The 20,767-nt window shown below is 40.8% G+C and overlaps 2 protein-coding genes across 5 annotated transcripts in view; both read left to right on the top strand.

Moving 5' to 3' along the window:
• The first annotated feature begins 364 nt into the window (after positions 1-364).
• LOC130160908 (zinc transporter ZIP12-like) lies at positions 365-9,000 on the top strand. 2 transcript variants are annotated; one of them, XM_056363695.1, is made up of 13 exons: positions 365-556; positions 1,419-1,718; positions 2,350-2,688; positions 2,771-2,978; positions 3,113-3,276; positions 3,398-3,569; positions 3,955-4,127; positions 4,227-4,382; positions 4,515-4,589; positions 5,995-6,067; positions 6,207-6,365; positions 6,487-6,674; positions 7,410-9,000. In XM_056363695.1, exons 1-13 carry the CDS (start codon positions 554-556, stop codon positions 7,536-7,538), a joined length of 2,139 nt encoding a protein of 712 aa, XP_056219670.1. In that variant the 5' UTR covers positions 365-553; the 3' UTR covers positions 7,539-9,000. The 2 variants fall into 2 exon arrangements, with proteins under 2 accessions (XP_056219670.1, XP_056219669.1); XM_056363694.1 differs by lacking the exon at positions 365-556 and adding an exon at positions 872-990.
• Positions 9,001-12,008: 3,008 nt separating this feature from the next.
• The window catches only part of cacnb2a (calcium channel, voltage-dependent, beta 2a), a 61,170-nt gene continuing 52,411 nt past the window's right edge, over positions 12,009-20,767 (top strand). For 2 of the 3 annotated variants that reach the window (XM_056364013.1, XM_056364010.1), the window contains exons 1-2: positions 12,011-12,437; positions 14,088-14,180. In XM_056364013.1, the coding sequence (XP_056219988.1) occupies positions 12,354-12,437; positions 14,088-14,180 (177 nt within the window). In that variant the 5' untranslated portion in view covers positions 12,011-12,353. Of the gene's footprint in view, positions 12,438-14,087; positions 14,181-20,767 lie in introns of all 3 variants that reach the window. The other variant, XM_056364019.1, reaches the window with a different exon arrangement.

Raw genomic sequence — 20,767 nt, 5'->3', positions numbered from 1 at the left:
GTGATTACAGGATACTTTGATGATTTTTTTTTTTTTGAAGCTTTAATTGGTGTAATCTCTTACAACCCCATCCACTTTTGCAGGAAAACTATATAAGAATGATGTTTCCTTGTTGGTTTTTTCCTGTGGTCTTGCGTCTCCTACAAGCGCTGATTCAGTTATGTAAAATAACACAAACAGATATTTGCTGTACAAAAATTAAAGATGATTTGATCTGATGCTGAATTTCAAGATTTCAAAGTCATCAGGCATCAGCCATTCAATCACCCCTACCAGCAGCTGCCCCCCACCCCCACCCCACCCACCCCTCCTCACCCCCCCCCACCCCTCCTCACCTCACTGCTGAAAATGAGGCAGTGTTCTCCATGGCAACCAGAGCCCTCTGAGGCTGTCGCAGCTAATCTTCAGGAGCTTAATTCTTACTTCTTGTAAGAGGGTTTTACCAACAGCACCAATGCCCAAGAATTCTCCCCAAACAACTGGATCTTCTGCTTATCCTACCGGAGGAGAAAAACAAACCTAGTTACTGCAGCTGAGAGGAGCAGAAGGGAGAATGGTAAGCCTGGTTCATCCAGTAAGCTTTTTCATCTTCTCTATCTCCGGTCTTGCACTGTAGCTTTTTAGGATTTTTCAACAACAGTTTTGTCCTCCTCTTGCTCGGTCGAGTTGACCTGCAGGGCGCACCGTGTGGGAGGATGTTGGAGAGTGTTGCGAGAAAGCCTGGCATGTTTTGTTCTGTGTGTTTGAACTTTGATGACTCAGAGATCATACAAGAATAAGAGAACCTTAGATTTGAACGTCACTGGTGCTTTCTGCACAAAGGGGGGGGGGGGCTCTGGAGCTTGTAGTCAACACACTACATGCACTCGCTCACTCACTCACACCAGCTCTTCTCTGGTTTGTGAACAATTGATGCTGCTAAATAAGGAAACTAGTTCAATATTTAGAGCTGACAGTTTTGAAACAACCCAAGGAAATAAATTACATGAGGTGATCATCACTTCAGAAGACCTACTTTGTTTGAGATGTGTATCTCTGTCTGCCTCAGGCGTTGCTTTGCGTTAATAATAGCTTTTCCGAAGTCCCTAATTTTCCTCAGCACTAATTATGTTCTCTGCAGTCTCCCCCTCCATGCCCTTTCTCCCTGCCCCTGTTCTCTCTCACTTGCCTGCACTAATCTTTTTGTTGTGGACTGAGGGGCCCAGGCTTTAGCTGAGCATTCGGCACTGTAAGGGTTGGTGCCGAGCCCTCCTGTTCTCCACCAGATCTGGCGGGCCTATTATTAACGCCTCCCTCAGCAAGAACACATCCACCGCTCTTCTTTTTTAGAAGCTTTCTGTTTTATCTCCTCGTTCAAATTTCCCTCACAGTTTTCTTGTCTATGTGTTTTCTCTCTATCGCCTCCTTCTTGTCTCAAGCTCTTAGCCAGTCCTGGGAGCTCGAGGGAGTCGGACGTCCCCGGTAGGAACATGCACTTCAGGAGCAGCGCTCCCTTTTTGCTGTTGCTGCTGCCTCTTTGTCTGCTGGGGAGGGTGCTGGAGGTGAAAGGGCAGGAGTGGGGGTACCTGCAGGAGGCTCTCAAGGCCTTGGATCTTCCCCTGGGGATGGAGGACCAACCTCAGCTCCAGAAGAACAAAACTGATGTCCTGATCACCACGCTTCTTCAGGTGATGCACTGTGCAGACCAGACTGGGACCTCTCAGGACATCTGTGATAAGGTAAGGTCTACACTTGTCGCGTGTCACTATATGATACTGAACTTTTACATCCAGCATGCTAAATCCTTATTATGTATTCACCCCATTCCTGTCTGCTTATTCCATGAAATGTGCTTGTTATGATTGGAATGCGAGTGATTGTGGAGGCTTAAGTCCTTGACCTCTATGGGGCATTCATGCTGAGTGGCTTTAGACATCCCTCAGTTTGACATAATAAACTCCATAGAGTGGAGTTAGAGGTACTTCACATGTTTGTGCAGGTGGACTGACAATGGGATTACGCAGCTCTCAAGCCTTGAAAGTGAGATTTAGAAAAATGAAGAGCGCAACTTTAAACTTCAGTCTGCTCTCTCTAGCAGGGGGTAGAGCCTCACCCACTCTCCTAACCTTCTATATTTTGTACGTGGGTCTAATGTGGCCTGTATTCAATTTGCCAAACAACAAGCAGCAGCACAAAGCTAGGCATTTTCTAAGAAACAGGGTACTGTGTGTGCAAGGAGAAAAGGCCTTTTATCAAGCTGACCTAATTTTTCTCCACCAAATGTAAATCTAAGGTCACTCTCTTTCATAAGGTTGACATGACCTGATATTCTGCAGCTCTCTGTGCTTAGTTGTCCTGTTTTCTTTACAGTGCCTGACACCAGATGTAGCTCTCTCCGTGCTGGAGGATGATGGGAAGGCTTACCTCACCGAGGAGGAATACCAGCGCATCTCGACTGTTCTGCTGTACTACATCATTAACTTGCGAGATCTGTGCATGTCTAGCGCTGCCTCCCATTCCTCCCTTTCTTCCTCCTCCTCCTCTTCCTCCTCCTCATCTGGGAACTATCAGTTCTACCTTTTGGCCCTCACCAACCTGCACCCAGGTGAGGACAACCGCTTCCTATCACTTAGTGAAACGGAGAGTATTCTGCAGCTCATCAACCAGCACTACGACCCCTCCAACCAAGAAACCTCATCTGAATTGCAAGTAAGGGATTATTATTTAGGAACTCTATCCCATATCACCAGGTGCAGGGCCAGATATGATCATCTCATCTTTGATCCCACAGTGTATTGATGCCACTCAAATACTTGAAGATGCTGACATAAAAGAAAACCCAGGTGCAGGTGAGTCCTCTGTGCCCAAAGTGGCCGCAGCCATCATCAGCCATATCCTGCAGGGCCACTGTTTCAGACGGAGGAACCTCCCATCACCTGCCTTCTTTACCGACTACATCTTTCAGTCCCTAAATCGCACAAGTAACCTGCAGATGATGGGTAAGTCGATCACTTCAATAAGCTTCTTATGCACATCAAAACACTGACTCTGACAAACTCTGGCATGGCCCGCTGACTAATTTAGTCAGATCCGACCTCAGTATATAATCCAGCGATGCCACTTCTCTTCTCAGACTTAGAGGAGCTGCTTCATCGGCTGGGAGTGGGTCGGGAGGGAGCCAGTGTTCCTCATAACAGGAAGAGGCGGAGCATCACAGGAAGTGCGCAGCAAGCAGCGGGGCATCAGGTGGATGGCTGTAACCACGAAACTGGGGGAGTAAGCAGAGACTGGGCACAGGTGAGGCTGAGATAAATATCTGATCAGTGCGCAATATTCTGCTGTAAACTGCATACACCCGAAGCTTCATTTGAGCTCCCTCCTCATCCTCAAATTTGTCTTTCCCTTTGAATCTAATCAGGTATGTTTTTCAGCCAATCAGCTGGTGGATATTTTTGCTCTGGATCCTCATTTGCCAATTTCCAGGGAGCACTTCAGACAAATTTGCCCAGCCATTATTCAGCAGTTGCTAGGCAATGCCTGCGAGTCTGCAGAGCAAAAAGCAAGAGGATCTCTGCCCACTGCTCTTGAGAGTAAGACATTTTACCTCATTGTGTCTCTCCACAAACCACAGTCGCAAATAAATGCAATATATAGTGTCTGCAACAAAAGAAACCAGTCTGTGATTTGTGACTTTGTTTACTGGATAGAGAAGGACCTTTTCTTTTCAATGTTTTATTCTAGGTCATCAATTTAAAGACATATAATAAGAAAGAAAGGGCAAACTGACAAGTTACCATCATTCTGGAAAAGAGAGTCTAATGCATGAAGAAAAAAAATGTGAAGCACTTTGTAAATCTCTTTTTAAAAGGTGTTGCATAAATAAAGGACCCTCTGACTGGGATCGGTCTTATGATCTTATTATTTAGACATGAAAAAGGGTTTAAACTCAAAACGCCTCTCTTCTCCTGCCTGCAGAGTACGGCTACAGCACGGCCGCCGTCATGCTCATCACGGTGGGCTCCATGTTCGGCATCTGCCTGATCTTCTTCAACTCTTGTCAGGAAACCTATACACTCATCCTGCAGCTGTTTGTGGGCCTGGCGGTGGGAACCCTCTCAGGAGACGCTCTCCTGCACCTCATACCACAGGTACAACGCCACTGTATACCGTCCACCGGAGCCGACCGCGAATGGTGTCTTGAGTGTGGAGTGAATGTGTAATTCTTTCCTTTTTTGTCTCCTTTGGAGATTCTGGGGCTCCACGACGACACTCACAGTCACGTCGATGAGCACTACACTGAGAGAAAAGACTATCTGTGGAAGATTCTGGGCATGATCGCAGGGATTTATGGCTTTTTCCTTATTGAAAGAATGTTCTCAGTTTTAGTTCCTTCTCATGGCCACGTAAGAGTTTTGTTTTTTCTTCAGCTCAAACTCAAACCATAGCGTATCAACGGAAAGGGGCTGGTGTTCATTGCCAGTCTAGATGACATGACTATGCATGTAAGCTGTCTCATCACTTTCTTTTGTCTGCAGGGACCCTCCAGTGACCTTCCGTTAGAGGTCAGCTGCAATGGTCAGAGGGGCAAGTCCATCTCCACCATACAGCTGGTGAGTGTCGCCCAGACTGAACTGTTTTATTGTTTTAAAAGTGTTCTTGGCATTAAGTCCTGATTCCTGTCATCATCCCTATTATGTACATAGTGATAAAGCAGACCACAGGGGCCATAACAATGCAGTTCTGGGAAGTCAGACGGTGCCGCGTATTAAGTACCCAGAAGAGAGAGAAAAAAAAACATAAAGAAAAAATAAACACGTCGAATGTTGTGCTTCCACTTCAGTGGTTGCCAACCTGTGTAGTCTGAAATAAACCCACAGCCCAGGTAACCCTTCATTGACACCACCTGCCATGCTCCAAATATGTTCAGTCACATTCATTTTAAACACATTTTATCACCATTAATTATATAAAAAATGGATACTTTTAAATATAGTTTTTACAAGACTTAACCTAGAATTAATTCTATTCATACTGCAATCACTTGGTCTGACATACTGGATATTTTAGACATTTATTTATTTATCTATTTATTTATTTAACAAACCATCAGTTACTTTTATCTGTTATGATTTGGTGTCCTGGTGTTATGACGTGTCCTTTGCAATTTGGCGTATCATCGCTGGTAATTATTGGCTATCGTGAAAATAAATATACTGAAGTTCATCATCACACCATGTTTATTTCCCTCTCAATTATGTGGACTTTTTTTTTTTTTTTTTTTTTCCTCTTTACCAAACCATACTATTTGTGCAACAGAGCTTATTACACCAGAAGCAGTTCTTTCAGCAGTTAAATCATCACATTGATTAAATGTTTTGTTCACTGTGCTGCAGCACTGCCAATATAGTTTCATTCACCCCAGTGGCGCTTCACTCCCACACTACTCCTCCACCAGTATTGTTGTGCTAGAGGGCACTGTTTGCAGGAGGACAGCCAGTAAATCAGAACACAGCGTCACAAAACCTCGGTGACAGCTCAGCAAACTTGCCCAACTCTGATCCCTTCCTCATCATTAAAACAAATGTCGATAAAGTATAGTGTTAATCGACAGAAGTCATGTTTGCAGTTCAAAAATCAACAGTATTTAACTTGAATCAATTTTCCAGCGCTGCTCTTATGTAACAGGAACTGAGGAGTGGTGTAGGAGGGAGTGAAGGAACAGGGCATGTAGGATGTTGGAGAATGAGAAGTACTGAATCATTCAGACAGCACTTCATATTTGTGTTGAATCATGTACGTACAGTTGAATACATACTTCAAAACCAGAACATTTTGGACACAGACACAGTTCTCTCATGTGGAAAGTTTGTTTTTTGTAAACTACAGACTATATTCCAACAATCTTTGTTGCATAAAAATATCCTCTTTTGGTGAATTTGCCTCAATCTCAATTAGAATAAAAGGTCGAAGAGGTTCAAAAAATCTGTGCTGTAAATAATTATCTGGATCCTGCAGGGACCAGTGGATGACTTGGAATGTGCAGAAATATCTCCTGAACACGCAGACACAAGGAGCTCTTCACATCGGAGTAAGCTCCTTCAATATGAATTGCACAATCACACACAGACAAATGTGATGTACTTTGTAATTAGTCGCCTGGCATGACGGAGCGATTGTCACGGTCTGAGGATGTGCTTTGACGACACAGACTCGCTTTGTATTCCCAGGACAAGGGGTTCCTCTGCTGGCTGTGATGGTAATCGTGGGAGACAGCCTTCATAACTTTGCCGATGGCCTGGTTGTCGGCGCGGCCTTCTCCTATTCAGCCGAAACTGGCATGGCAACCACCGTGGCTATCCTGTGCCACGAGATCCCCCACGAGATGGGTGAGGGGTCACTGTGCTTGCTTTGGGAGCACTTTTCTTGTGTTTTTTTTTTTTTTTGGCAGAGGCCAGGAAATACTCTGTTTGACTGACCAAATTCTCTTGTCTGGTTTTTGTCTCAAAGGAGACTTTGCAGTGTTGCTCAGCTCTGGACTCTCAGTGAAGACTGCCGTGCTGATGAATTTTCTCAGCGCTCTGACAGCCTTTATGGGCCTCTACATTGGACTCTTTGTTTCCTCGGAGACAGAGGTGCAGCAGTGGATCTTCACTGTCACTGCTGGGATTTTCCTCTACTTGTCACTGGTAGAAATGGTAAGACAGCCTCATTAAAGGCTGGTGATGTTGATCCCATGAAAAGCCCAAATCCAAGTTAACTGACAGTTTATTTCGCTGTGCGTTAGACCTCTATGGTCGTCCAAAAATGATTAAAAACAAATCAGTGAGAAAGATAGGAAATAGTCCCCAACAAATACACTTTTACTCCTGAGTAAAATTCACAAAAATACTACAATGCCCAGCTGCTGAAATTAAACTATACAGTATATTCATGTGTCACTGTTTGCTATACTAGTGGTAATCACCAATAATCACTCTGACTTTTCATCTTGCGCCTTCATACTTTGGTTTACGCCCCAAATACCTGCAAAACTACCAGCATTAGCATCAGCCTCACCTGTACTTTGGGTTTAGTGCCAATTAACAAATGTTAGCATGCTAACATGCTGAATTAGATGATGACATGGCAAACATTAGCCCTATACCTGGTAAACATCAGCATGTTATCATTGCCATTGTGACCTTTTTTAGCATGCTGACATTAGCATTTAGCTCAATGTACGTTTGCAGAAGGAATGAGTAGGTTTGGGGCTGAGTGGGAAAGTGAGAAAGTTTTGAGCCACAGATTGAGACACTGAGGGTTTTTGCCTTTTCATGGGATTTCAAGACAATAAGAAACATACAGAATAATAAATAATGCCAGCCTTCTCCCTCCTTTCTGTCAAAATGTTGAGGGTTGTGTTTTTACTCTTATTGTCTTTCTTTTACCAGCTTCCAGAGATGAGTCGAGTGAAGACCGACAGACCATGTCTCATGTTTCTCCTACAGAACCTCGGTCTATTGATGGGTTGGGCCTGTCTTTTGCTCCTCGCACTCTTTGAACATGAACTCAAATTCTAAATGAGTGCACATGACATACAGTATGTATTCAGACAGGCTTGAACTGAAACAAGTGTTGACTTGATTTTTAGTGTTGTTTGATTTTTATCTGATGCTGTGCACAACTTTATTTGTGCAAGTGTTAGTTTGTGCAACCAGAATGTTTTAACAAGTCATTATTGGTCAACGAGTGAGTATTTCATGATGTTGTAGTCTCAGCACTGGATGACACAGTAAAGATGTCATGTATAGTTGTATAATCCTTTATTTTTGTATGTTAGGTGTCATGGGTGCCTAGATATGGACACTTGATGTCTAATTTGAACCCTTATGACCTTATTTGCGAGCATCAGGTGCAATTGTGCATATCTGTTTTGTGAAATATTCATGTTTCCTCTGACAATCAGATCATTCGATTTTGAAGACATTTCTCACCAGCAAGATACAAAGTATTGTAAATTTACTTCTTTTATTTTGTATGTATTTTTGTCTTTATATAGATCATAAGAAAGTTAGCTCATGTGGGAATTTTGTACAATGTTTTATTTTATGTATTGATTTATTATACCGACCTCTAATTTCTGCATAATTTCTGACATTTCCTTAAGGACAGTGACATTTAATACAAATTCTAAGAAAAATAGAGGCAGTGTTCAATTAGTACACTTTCAGTTAATTAATTTCACTCAAAGGGACAGTCCAGTGATTTAGTATTGCCCTTGCTGTCATTGTCTTTGTAAGGCACTTTGTAACATGAAAATATAAATACAGTTATTATTATTGTTATTTAATCCATCTTTAATCAGTTCCTCTCTGCCTGGTAAATGCCCATGTCTGTCAAAGTCAATAATAAGTACCAAATTACAGACAATAGTGCATTCCAGGAAACACTGAGAAGTATCAGAGAAATTATTTGGAAATTACAGACCCATAATAGAGCATTATCTTGATTTGAACAATTTAAAAATATACAAAACCTGATTGGCTTAATGAGAAACTCCAATATTAGGTGCAAAAATACCTCTTTGTTAGACTTAAGCTGCTCTAAAATACTTCTACTGTTTTCAGAAGCATTGCTCTCTTTCATCTTCTCATCTCAGAGGCATCATTCTTTGTTTTTGAGGCATCTCTGTGATCCAATATGAGGGCACTTCCACCCACCTGAGCCATTTGTTCTCTTCATCCACCAACCTGGATGACTAATGCTAGCTGTAAAAGACAGAAGAACTCTGGGGTGATCCGGCCCACACAGCGCACACGCTCTTTACAGGCCAGAGTGGGCCTGCAGAAGGAGGTGGTGGAAGAAGAGGATGTTATGAATACATTAGTACAATAAAATAAATGAAACACAGCAAATCAACTTATTTGTACATAAAATTGGATTTGTGATATTGAAAGAATGAGTGGGCTTAAGAAATAATTTTTTTTCATCTATTTAATCAGCTTGTTGTGATTAAATTCTGGTGCTCTCATCATCAACATATTTCTGTCATATTTGAGTAAACAGCTGTCAAGCACTTCCCCTATTTGTTCAGGGGATTAGTTTCATTGCAGAATTTGCATGGTGATTATGTAAACTTGCCATTCGAAGCTTACTATCAAAGTGCAAAGACAGTAATATTGACAGTGCCATGAGATTATTTGACTATCAGGTCAGAAAAAGCTGACACCATTTACTGTGACTTCCCGAGTAATGTTAAAACAATAGGAGGAAGTCCAAAGCGTTTTCTCTTATTCTAGCAACTCTGCTGTTATTTTGGAAATGCCAACCCCATTGGCATTTCCAGGAAAGCTTCAGACCTAATGGTTTGTGTGTAAATCTGCTCTTTTGTACCAAAGAGGCATTTTTTGGCAAGTGTGCATGTTTCAAGTCAACTGCTGCCAGGATGGAGGAAGGAAGGGCTTTTTATCTGGGGCATGTTGGTGTGAACACTGAGCATCATCCCTTGCTCAGCAGAGACCTGTCAGAAGAAGAGTTCATTTCCAGGGTCATAAAGGCAGCAGAACACACAGGAATAATGGGAAACACTACAAGCGAAAGATACAAACAGGAAACATAAAAGTGTTTTCCCTTTGTTTTAAAACGATTTGACTGAAAATAATAATTTGCACCTGTTATTGTTGTCACTCAAAACCACATGGGATAGTGATAATGAGACATTTTTATTGTACAGTCACAGGACTAGTGACCCATCAGAGAAAAAATTTCTTAAATGTTAAAGAATTTATGGAAAGCAGCAATCCTAATTTCATGTGAGTTTCTTAATTATCTCTACTAAAACGGCTGCCCACCTTGGCATTACTCAGTCAGTGATTTAGTGTTTAGTTTAAAGGGGTACTTTATCACTTTAGTAGTGCATTTTCATAAATTTGGGAAACTTAAGAGAGACAAATCAAAACTGAAGCAACACAGGCAGTTAACCTGAATATTAATCACTATAAGGTGAAGTTCCATAAAACACTGCATCCTACATTTCCCACAGTGCAACATATCTTTTGTCAAACCATCCATACCGAAAAAAGCCCACATCTTTCAAACTCCACACAGCTGGTAATTCTAATAAAACTTGTAGATGATGACATCACTATGACATCATCTGGGATAATTTCACTAGACAGCTGTTTTCACAGGCTGAGTAGTAATAACCATGACTAATAAACTCACTTTGATGTGAAAAAATCAGTGTCCTCTTTCAAATACAAAAGCACATGAAACCACTAGAGGGCAATAACAGATAACAAAACCTCAGGGATGTCTGTGGTAAAAAAAAAATTGTCTCAGGAGGAGTTCACTTTAGTTTCACCTCATGGTTTGAATGGTCTAAGTTTACTGGATGTACCATATGAACAAAACTGTGTGATAGAATGGTAGATGCAGTATCCTTCCTTCACCTCTGTGGCGAACTCACCTGGGGAAGTACAAACAGCTACTGTCTCAGCAAATGTCTCCTTTAAATGTAGCACTGAAACAATTAGTCAATTATACAGTTCGTTGATCAACAGAAAATTAATCTGCAACTATTTTGATAAGCTATTGATAATTACAGTTGTTTAATGAAGCAAGAAAAAACATACTGGGTAATGACCAAGTTTGAATACAGCCAAATGGGATATAATCTAGGACTGTAGACCCAAACATAATGAGTGGGAGAGCATGTAAGGAGCTGATAATGTAGACTTGTTTCACTGATTACGTAGCCAACAATCTGATTTCTTGCTGTTTTAAAGAATAACATAACTCAAGGCTGAAAGGTGATGTTTTACTCTCCATTCTGAATTTTTAATCCTCTCTCACCTTTGACAGAGTGGTTGAGTCTGATGTCAACAATGATGTCATGGGGTCCTGGAGCACATCTGCACATCACTGCAGCAATGTGATATATTCAACCACTCAAGGTACGGAAAAAAAAACATATTTTCAGGCGGTGTTGAGTCAGCTGGGTAGTTAATCGCAAATTATTAGCTCACTGCAGATACATTATATTGGTGTATGTCAGCAGATAAATGATAAGAAACTGAAGAACAGAACTGCCAATGTTTTGAAACAGTCAAAAGTCTAGTTTGTCCAACAGAGAATAGTAACAGGTTTATTTTTCAACTGTAAAATATCTTGCATAGGTCTACCTTGGTCACAACTTTTAAAGGAACAAATTGGTAAACCAAAAATTGATATCAATATATCATTTGTCTTTTGGATATTAAAACTCAAATTTGGCCTCAAAAATCCTGTATCATTTGGGCTACGGTGTTAAATTACATTTTAAAGGTGCTATATGTAAGTTTTCTCTGGTGCTGAACGAGGTTTCTTGCCAGGAGTGGATGGCAGTGGTGATAATGTTTGCTTGCCAAGCGCTTCAGCCGTCATTGTGTTTACGAGAGGTTAGCATACACCATCCGGGCAGCGCTACTTCTTATCCTCTATAATGACTCTATCGCAAAGTAGTAGGCTATTACGAGAAGGGATGTGTCGGGCTAGCTGGTTAGCATACTACCTTCAGTAAACGAAAAGTGATAGAAATAAAAGAAAAAACAAGAATTAACCTTAGCGTTGCTTTCCATCGCTAAAGAAGTTCTTGGCAAGTAAAGGAAAGGAGTTTGATGGTAAGTAAACAGCTGCTAATGCTAACCAACCATAGCAAAAACTAACATATAGCACCTTTAAGCTTTCGTTTTTCAAATGAAAATTTCCCTGGATCTAATGTCATTTGGTTACAGACAATGATGAATTGGCAACAACAAAGGTTTTAACCACCTGGCACTGGGCTTTAAAATGTTCCTTACTCAGTAAACCACTTTCTTGGTACAATATCATACAGCTGATCCTAGAAAATTCTTGAATTAGAGAGGTTCAAGATTTAACCCACTCATTTCACTTAATGGTTAAAGGCTTTTATACAATACATTTTCTTTTCAGAGGTATTTTCTGCTTGGGTGCTGTAATTCATTTTCATCCTTTTGTGGTGAGAAGGAGGTATTGGCGCTGGATGAGGGCGCATGGAGCCAGTGTGGGTAGGAGGGCACTCACGAGGAGGCTCTGTGATGCTGAAGGCTATAATATCCGAGGATTCAAACCCTCATTATAATCATCATCATCATCTGAACTGGAGGAAAACTGCTTCGCAATCCTCTTCCGCACAAGCTCCTCCTTACCTTTCCTGCCTCAAACTTGAGGATTGGCGGTGCCAGGTGAACGCCAGCGCCTCACTTCTATCAGTTTTTTAACTCGTTAATATGAACCGGTGAATGGGTAAAAATGCGCTTTAGCTTTCATGTTGGACACAGCGTCTGTCCAAGCCGAGAGGTTTTGTCGAGTATTTGCTTTTGTCAGATGGTGTAATGGTCGTCAATAATACTCCAAAAACAGGAGCAGCAACGCCTCTGGACAAACACATGGACTCGCTGGAACATCCGATGTTACAAGTAAGCTAATTTAATTTGAATGACACCGATGTTTGTAATTGTTCACCAAAGTTTGCACGTAATGAACTGGCTCACATTCCCCTCAACTGTCCACTTCCTCTCGCCTATTTATGAAGACTTAAAATAAGTTTTGATTACGTAATTATCCGCGAGGACATCATCTCGCCAGTTCGAATTTTGAATTTTTAACGTTTCATTTTGAAAAAAAATAAACTAAAAATGTCGTTATTTATTGTCATTTGAATCCCATGACTTGAATGCTGGTCTCTTTTATCAGCTTGTAGCCATTGTTGTTTGTTTTATTTTATACTAATACCTGCTGAAATGTCAGAAAAGTTTTAACATGATTTAGCCTGTAAGGCCATTTTAGAGTGGTGTAACTTATGTAAGAAGTCTTGAATTCAAAAAGTACAGAAGTATTATCAACGAAAGATAGTTAAATACAAGTAGTCATTGTTTAATTTCTATTTAACATATTGTTACTGATGCGTTTACTGTGCAGCATTTTAATGCTATCTGGTTGAGGTAAAAAAATTAATTAGTATTTTATTATACCATATATCATTCAGTAACTATTAAGATGTTTAGGATGAACAATCATAATCTCATTAATCAAATTACCTACAGCTGTCATATAAATGTAGTGGTGTGAGAAGTGAAATATTTCCATCTGAAATGTAATGGAGTTGTGGTAAATCAGGTAAAATACTTGAGTAAATGTAATTACTTTACACTATCGTTTTAGTCTATGAATATATCTGCTCATACAAAAGCTTCAGAAATCCTCAGATAAAAATATTGTGGAATGGATTACATATTATCTTTCTCATACAGTAAAGTACATTTGTTCAATTTGTATACTGCTGTTCATATTTGGTTTATTGGGGTTAATTAAACCTCATCCTGTTCTTTTAGACTCTCTCTGGGCAGCTCAAACCGTTCTACGTGATCGGCTCCTCTGAAACAGTCAGCATAGCTCTCCTTCTCTTTTTATGTGCATGATTAACTTGTCCTGAGGGAATGGGACGGAATAAAAGGCATATTTGAAATGAATTTCTGTTTTTCAGTCTCTACTAGCAACACATGCTGTATGAGCACTTGAGCTGAGTGCATTACCTTTCCAGCCCCTCGTCATATCAGCTTGCATAATAGAGACCACCCACATAATTGCCATAATTTTATGACACCTGTCATAATATTACACTTCAAGTAAAACACTGAAAGCTATAGCTCACTAATTGACGTAACAGCGGGGCCATATTTGTACATTTAAAAGATTCGCATTTTTTTCAAGTATATCTTAAAGCAGTATTCCCACATGCCTAGATGTACGTTGAACCAGTTTTTGGAGACTAAAAAAGACATTCGAAATGGGGCTGAAACAGTCGATTAATTTAGTGGGCACTGACTTTGGTTTGTGATAAACAGCTTTAGGGCTGCAACCAGCAATAATTAGGCTACCTATAACATTAGATTAATACTTTTCTTGATCAATCCATTAATCTTTGGGTCTACAAGCTGTCAGGAAATAGTCGAAAATGCCAGAAAGTATTGTTTTAAGAAAAGCTTGAAAAGATGAGAACCTCATCTTTCACAACTTTTTTTTACCACTATTATTATAACCACTATTTCCTTTTTTGCTCTCTGAAGTCTCAAGGCAAAGGAGCTCGAAGAAAAGGCCGATTTAAAGGTTCAGATGGCAGCACCTCCTCCGACACCACCACCAACAGCCTTGTGCGCCAGGTAAGGATGACAGTGCACTAACAGTTGATCATCCCTTCAAATCCACTTTTTGTTAGATTTTGCAGAAGCAAATGGTGCTCATATCTGTTGCCCATACTTTAATGTTTGCATACTGCCAAGGGACAAAATTGTGTGTCTATCTGACCACATGCACCTACAAGAATATGAAGAGTAGTTAAATTTCCTGACTACAGTTCTTTCATTTAGGAATGTAACACTTGTGTTTCTGCCTGAATATGTAAATACCTGACAGTAAATGCAAACTAGCATAAGAGCCCTGCTTCAGTAATCATCATCAATCAGGGATGAGATGTGCATCGCAGTGAAAGCTCTCTGTAAACACTGGTGGGTACAGTATGTTAAGTGGAGGCGTCTACCCTGAGCTGCATCCTCAGTGCTGTGAGACCAGCGACACAGTGGCCTGTTATAAAGCAGACCCTGCGAGGTACACACTCGATGTGTCTGGTCTTTGTTGAGCGGACCTGTAAGGGACAGGATGGGTTGGGTTAAGGATGCGCGCCGCTGCCTAAATGTTTCTGCCTTTTTTGGAGGAGGCACAGATCTCCTTGTCTTTGGCACGGCAGCGGCCGAGCAATGCAAAGCTGGAGGACATCAGAGCAAACCGGCACCTCCTGGCTTGCTGTCTGCTTCATCTCAAGGGCACAAAGAACTTCTGAATGAGCTGCTACCATCAGTGTTACAGCTCATTTGGAGCTGCTTAGTGAAAAATTGCCTGATTTTTGCCGTCACCCCTGGGAGTTTTGCCCATTCCCACAGTCCTCCCCAAATTAGGAGTTCCCCTCCAGTCTGAGTCATCGAAGATAAACTCAGTTAGGCTGAGAGCTAACGTTTATAACAGTTATTCGCAATGTAACACCACATTCTGCAGGAATGAAACACAATTCAAGTAAGGCAGGAGCGGGATGTGGGGAGGGTAGAGGAGTGATGTGTTTCAGGGTCAGTGAGGCCTTAACATGCCGAGCAGAAATATCCTCTTTTAGATATTTGCCGCAAGAGGGCCCCAGAAATAGCAGACCTTTCCAGTAACTTCCCCTCTGTTTGGATAATAATGTAAATACTGTTTTTCAACTGTGTTATCATAACAGCAGTTTTAATCTGACCTTATTTTCTTCTCACTTGTGCTCAATCATACTGCCTGTGATTATTTTCAGCTTTCATAAAAGAATGATGGTGTAGTATTTAAAATCGCTAAACTAACACCATCCCAGGAAAGTATGCAGCCAACCTCTGTGTGGTTGTCTCACTGCCGATTCATCAATCTGTCATCTTTAATCTTTGTTTTATCATTTCTCTCTTCACCATCAGCATTCAAAGCCACTGTTAAGGAAAGTTTACATGACTGGATTTAAGAATTATCTCTTGTATATTTTCTTTTGCTCTACCTCCCGTCTGACCTGTTGTTTTTATGCCTCATAGTCCTTTCATTCCCGTAGGCGTCTCAATAACATCTCAAGCTTTGCAAGGTCACCGTGTGATCGATCCATTGCAGCTGTGAGCGCCATAAGCTTTCCTGTAACGGCATATAAACAGCTCCTGAAAGACAGAGTTACTCATGCTCCATCAGATAGAGAGGGCAGAGGGCAGAGGGTAGACAGAGAGTAGGTTGAGAGAGAAAGGATGAGAGACGTTCCCTGCGGTTATGGCCTTCTGCCCAGGGGGAGTATGGAGGAGGCTGGGAAGGGTGGAGGTCCAGGCCAGACCAGACCGCTCAGCCGTGGGAGTAGCAAGGTCAGCGTTTAACTGGAGCTCAGCTCTCCATTGAGAAGGAAGAAGGGCAGAACTGTCAGAGATCTGTTCGAAAACTTCTACATCAGGTGGATGATTTATTTTTATTTATGTGGAGCTTGTGTAGTTCTGCAGTGTAAGCAAAGATGGAGACTTGTGTGCTTTGTTGTGTCGCAGTGTCGATCTGTTTGTGCACATGTTGAAGGGTTACAAAAGCTGATGAATAGTATAAACAGAGATTACGATTATGTATTTTAGATCCTTGCCTCAGCACCCTGCATGGACTTCCTTTTATAGTCCAGACATTTACGTGAACTCATTTCCCATGAGGTCGAAAAACTGATGTGAGGATGATGACGGTCAATATGTGTGTTTGCTTAGTGAAAGGAATCGCTCAATATTTTAGGGGAAAAGACCTTGTGAAATAGATTTTTGTTTAGCTTTCAAAACTAAAGGTATAGTTTTAGTGTTTGACAAGAACATCAATACCACTCTCATGTTTGTACCCTTAATATGAAGCTACAGTTAGCAGCTGGTTAGCTTAGCTTAACACAAAGACTGTAAGATTCTTTTTACCTCCACACAGAGCCCAACTAGCTATTTGCCCCTTTTTCTAGTCTGATGCTAAGATAATTGGCTGCTAGATTTAGCTTAGTATTTAGGATACATACAGACATTAGAATGATTGATTGATCAAGCAAATAAAACCCACCAGATAGAGTCCAGAGTGCTATATCTACTGCTCCCATTGGAAACTCAAAACTGCCAATAGGTGTTAACATGAGTGACTGTCCATCTGTAGACTGGCACCGTGTTTAGAGTGTCTGTTTCTGTCTAATGCATCCTGGGAAACGATCCAGTCCCCCATGACCCTGAATAATAATAAACTTTCTTTATATAGCGCTTCTCTAAAAACAAAGTTAACAAAGTGCTTTACAGAGAGTGAGAAACAAAGCTCAGAATAAAAAACAGGATTTAACGCGGGAGGAAGAATTGTTTGAAAGCAAGTGTTTAAAACTTTGTTCTAAGTAGTGACTTTTTTTTTAAAAAGACACCGACTTTGTGAGCTTAAGTTCTTCTGTCAGGCTGTACCAAAATGTGGAATCTCTGAAGAACAATGTCTGATCATCTTTTTACTTTTTAATTCGAGGCTTAGAAACAATCTGATGAGCTCCTCAAGAGTGTCAGTTTGTCCTGTGGCTCTCGAGCAGATATTAGATCTAAAGATGTAGTTATAGACACGCGGCGTAGACTGTCTGGTCTGCATGATTGCCCCCTGACTTTACATTTGTAGGTCTCATTCATTTTGTAGCAAAAGGGACTATGTGGAATAGGAACAGACAGGTAATGAAATAATTGAATCGATTCAGGATGAAAGCACTTGCCACAAAAATTTTTTAGGGGCTCAGGGGAGGATAACTTGAGCTGACTTTGTCCTGCACTGGAAACAATGAAGACCTGAACTACATTAACTCACAGAGCATTATGTCATAATTAACCTCCTGCTGCTTACCACACTCGGTATATTTATGTAAATGGTTGCATCAGGCTTCCCACTTCCACTCTGTATCACCCGCCTCCTTCTGTCTCTTTCACCTCTATCTCTATAGAGCAGTGTCTCTTCGTGTCTCCCTCTGCAGCAGCTTTTCCATGGCACATTATTGCGGTTGGACCCTCTCTGTCGGCTGTGTCTGTACATTTAGTCTGGAGAAAAGGATTTGGTGATGAAAGGCTGTCTCACAGGGTGTGGTGAGGGCAGGAAACCCCTTCACTGCCTCCCTAATTGCAGGCATTTTTCCTTTTCATCATCGTTTAGATTATTTTTTCTCTACTTAATGGAGGGAGGGGGTGACGTAAAGATCTTGTAACAGACTCTAGTAACTATCAGAACTTTTATATAGCATTTACCAGTGACATAAGCCACTGTAATGTTATTGGTATGAATTAGTTGCCACTGGAAATCTTCTGGAGCGGGGAAGTGTAACGTTAACCCTGCAGACCTTTGTCTGAACTTTAAGCAACGTATGTCATAGTTTTCCAATAGCAGATATTTCTGGAGAGCCATATGAAGTTTCTAGCAGCAAACCACAATAATGATATCTTGGGTTAAATACTGTACTTTTGTAAAAATGTGGACTCAGGAAAGGCAGCTGTAAACCACTGCTGCTGCTCAGTCAGCCGTCTCAGTGGCACCAGACTGCCATCAAGTGGCAAAATGAGTTGATGCAGGTAGTTAGAATACCAGAATGAGGGTAACAAAATCAGGCTGCACAAGCTGTATTTGGTCTCACAATATTATTTTTTTTGATCATGATGAAAGATCTGCAACTTCTGGTCTTTGTCCCAGACATTTGATAATAAAGCCACATGGGAATTTAAGTGACAAGGAAATCAAAAAAAGGGGAAAAAACATACAGCATGCAGGGTAAACGAAATGTTCTGGCATAAGACACTTCAGCAGAGCCTGCCTTGCATTTACAGCAGCCTGAATCCAAGTTTCTCAGCCTCCACACTCGCCACATCCTGCTGTGTTACAGCAAAGGCGTAATTAATTTGGCACTGTGTTAATTCACTACCCCCCTAGTGGACAAGGTCATTGCTTTCTTCTAATATTATAGGGTATCAAACTTTTCCATTTGAATAATATTCATAAAAAAGTACTAGTTCACACGTCATATTAGTGGATGGATACAGCATATCATCATTGTTTTTGTCCTCTTCTAAACCACTTTTCACTCATGTTTAATTTGTGACTGGGGTTTGTAAGCTATGCATGTCATGAAAGACATGAGAGAGTGCTGCTTGGAGTTTTATGTAGTCACTTCATTTGCTTAGTTCATAAATAGGGCTGCAAAGTGCAGAAAATTGATTATTTCCAAGGTGATGTCTTCAAAGTCTTTGTTTCGCCTGACCAACACCCAAAAATTGACTGTCTCATACGACAGGTAATCATCACAGCTGAGAAACTAGAACTAGGTAATGTTTGACACTTTTACTTGATAAATGACTTAAAAGATACATCAAGTAGTTAAGTAGTTGTAGGCTTTGTCCATAAACACTACAACACATCATGAACTCTGTACTGGACAAGTATACTTTCTTTTTTTGTGTTTTAATCATAAGATGGATTCATTTGATTAGCTGCCTCACATGCTTTAAAAGCCTGCTCCTGTTTTCAGGTGTCTGCTGCCTCTGATTGATTGAGATCTTGAAGGTGGTGATGGACACATAGGGGGAGAAAAGATAGCCTTTCTCTGTTGTATTATTTACATGCTCACAGTGGGTTTCTATCTACAAGTGTGTAATGGGATTGCGTACATACTTACGCATTTGAAAGCAAGAATTGATGTAGTTTATTGAGTAAATAACCTCAAGTGTAGCTTTGAAGCTGCATCCAGAAAGATATATAATGAACCCAAATTAAACAAGCAGTATTTTAGCGTGCTGACATGTTCCCCTGCAGTATTATTCATGGCGTCAGCAGCAGCTGAGGGATGATTACTTCTCAAAGGGGGACAGGCTCTGACAGATTAACTGATAGATAGGATTCCCCTCTCACTGTAAGGTGCACAGCTCTATGTTTATAATGATGGCTCTCCATCACCGCAGACACATGTCAGCCTGTGAAATATTGGCAGTAAACTAAGAAGCTTCAACGCTGATGAAAGATGTTGCCAGGTTTATGTTGGGCTGTCTGTCAGAGCCGAGCAGGAGATATATAGATACTGATACTATCACTGATGAGCACAAAGCTGTACAACAGATACACACCATCTGCACAGGGCGGCTTATGTCAAGAAATTCTGCATATTCGCCAAAACAATGTTACGATCCACAGACCTTACATATGATACTGCCGCATGGTGTGAAGATGGGAAAAATTAAAAGAGGAGCTACCAATTACGAAATGAAGGCACAGTTATATTGCCTGTACAGCAGAATTAGATAAGAAACACCTTCCTTATTTTTCTGTAATAAGTGGCAAAAGCTATTCCTGCAACATAATAATTATATTAACGTGTATTATTTAAGATATAAAAGTCTAGTTGGATTAGAAAGTACAATATGATAGATAATAATCCTAGTTTATTTATATGAGCACAACCCGCTTGGGGAATACAATGACTATCAATTACAATTTGTAGAAACCAGAAGTTGAGTTTGTCTTGATCTTGACACAGCTGTGTCTGACAGCAGAAATCATGTTGTTATTTTCCTGGTGATAAACTACAGTCACCGCGTGGCTCCTCGAACAGAGCGACAACACTGATAGAGTGTATGTTTGCTGCTGATGAGACAAGCTGCCCTTTTCTTTATGAGCCAAGATTTAGACTCTTCAGCGTCAATGTCAGCTCTGCACAATAGTAAGATAGAGCACGCTGTGCATAAGGCTGCAATAGAAGAGAGTGACAATAAGTGTATGATGGAAAAAGGACCAAAGATAAGTGCTTGTATATGGAGTGCCTTCCAGTCAAATGATGCAGCGTTATTTAATTGGGTTGCATTAGGTTTCATGTTGAAAACAACCCAGCTGAACTGATTGCGAGCTCGGTTTTTGAGTAAAATCCATGAAGTGTGTTTGTGGTTCTGCGTCTTTAATATCTCCTATCATAAATCCCTGTAATTTCAACTGAGGTTTGCTATTAATATTCATAAAACTGGTCATCTAATAATGTTCCATCATCATTCACACATATTTTAAATTGTTTAATTAATTGCAAGAAAGCTTTATCAAAGCTAAATGACATTAAGTCACTAAATTTCAGCACCAACTGCCCTTGGTGCCAGATGAAATGCAAAAACACGCGCACAGTCACGCTGTGTGTATGAATATTCTCTGC

The sequence above is a fragment of the Seriola aureovittata genome, chromosome 20 (assembly GCF_021018895.1).
Source record: "Seriola aureovittata isolate HTS-2021-v1 ecotype China chromosome 20, ASM2101889v1, whole genome shotgun sequence".
Lineage (NCBI taxonomy): Eukaryota > Metazoa > Chordata > Actinopteri > Carangiformes > Carangidae > Seriola > Seriola aureovittata.
This window is presented reverse-complemented; position numbering and strand designations above follow the sequence as displayed.

Excerpts from the sequence above, each read along its gene's own strand:
- LOC130160908 (XM_056363694.1), top strand. The coding sequence starts at position 913 with ATGCTGCTAAATAAGGAAACTAGTTCAATATTTAGAGCTGACAGTTTT. Across the intron at positions 3,277-3,397 it reads TAAGCAGAGACTGGGCACAG|GTATGTTTTTCAGCCAATCA; the intron begins GTGAGGCTGAGA and ends GAATCTAATCAG. Across the intron at positions 4,383-4,514 it reads TAGTTCCTTCTCATGGCCAC|GGACCCTCCAGTGACCTTCC; the intron begins GTAAGAGTTTTG and ends TTTTGTCTGCAG.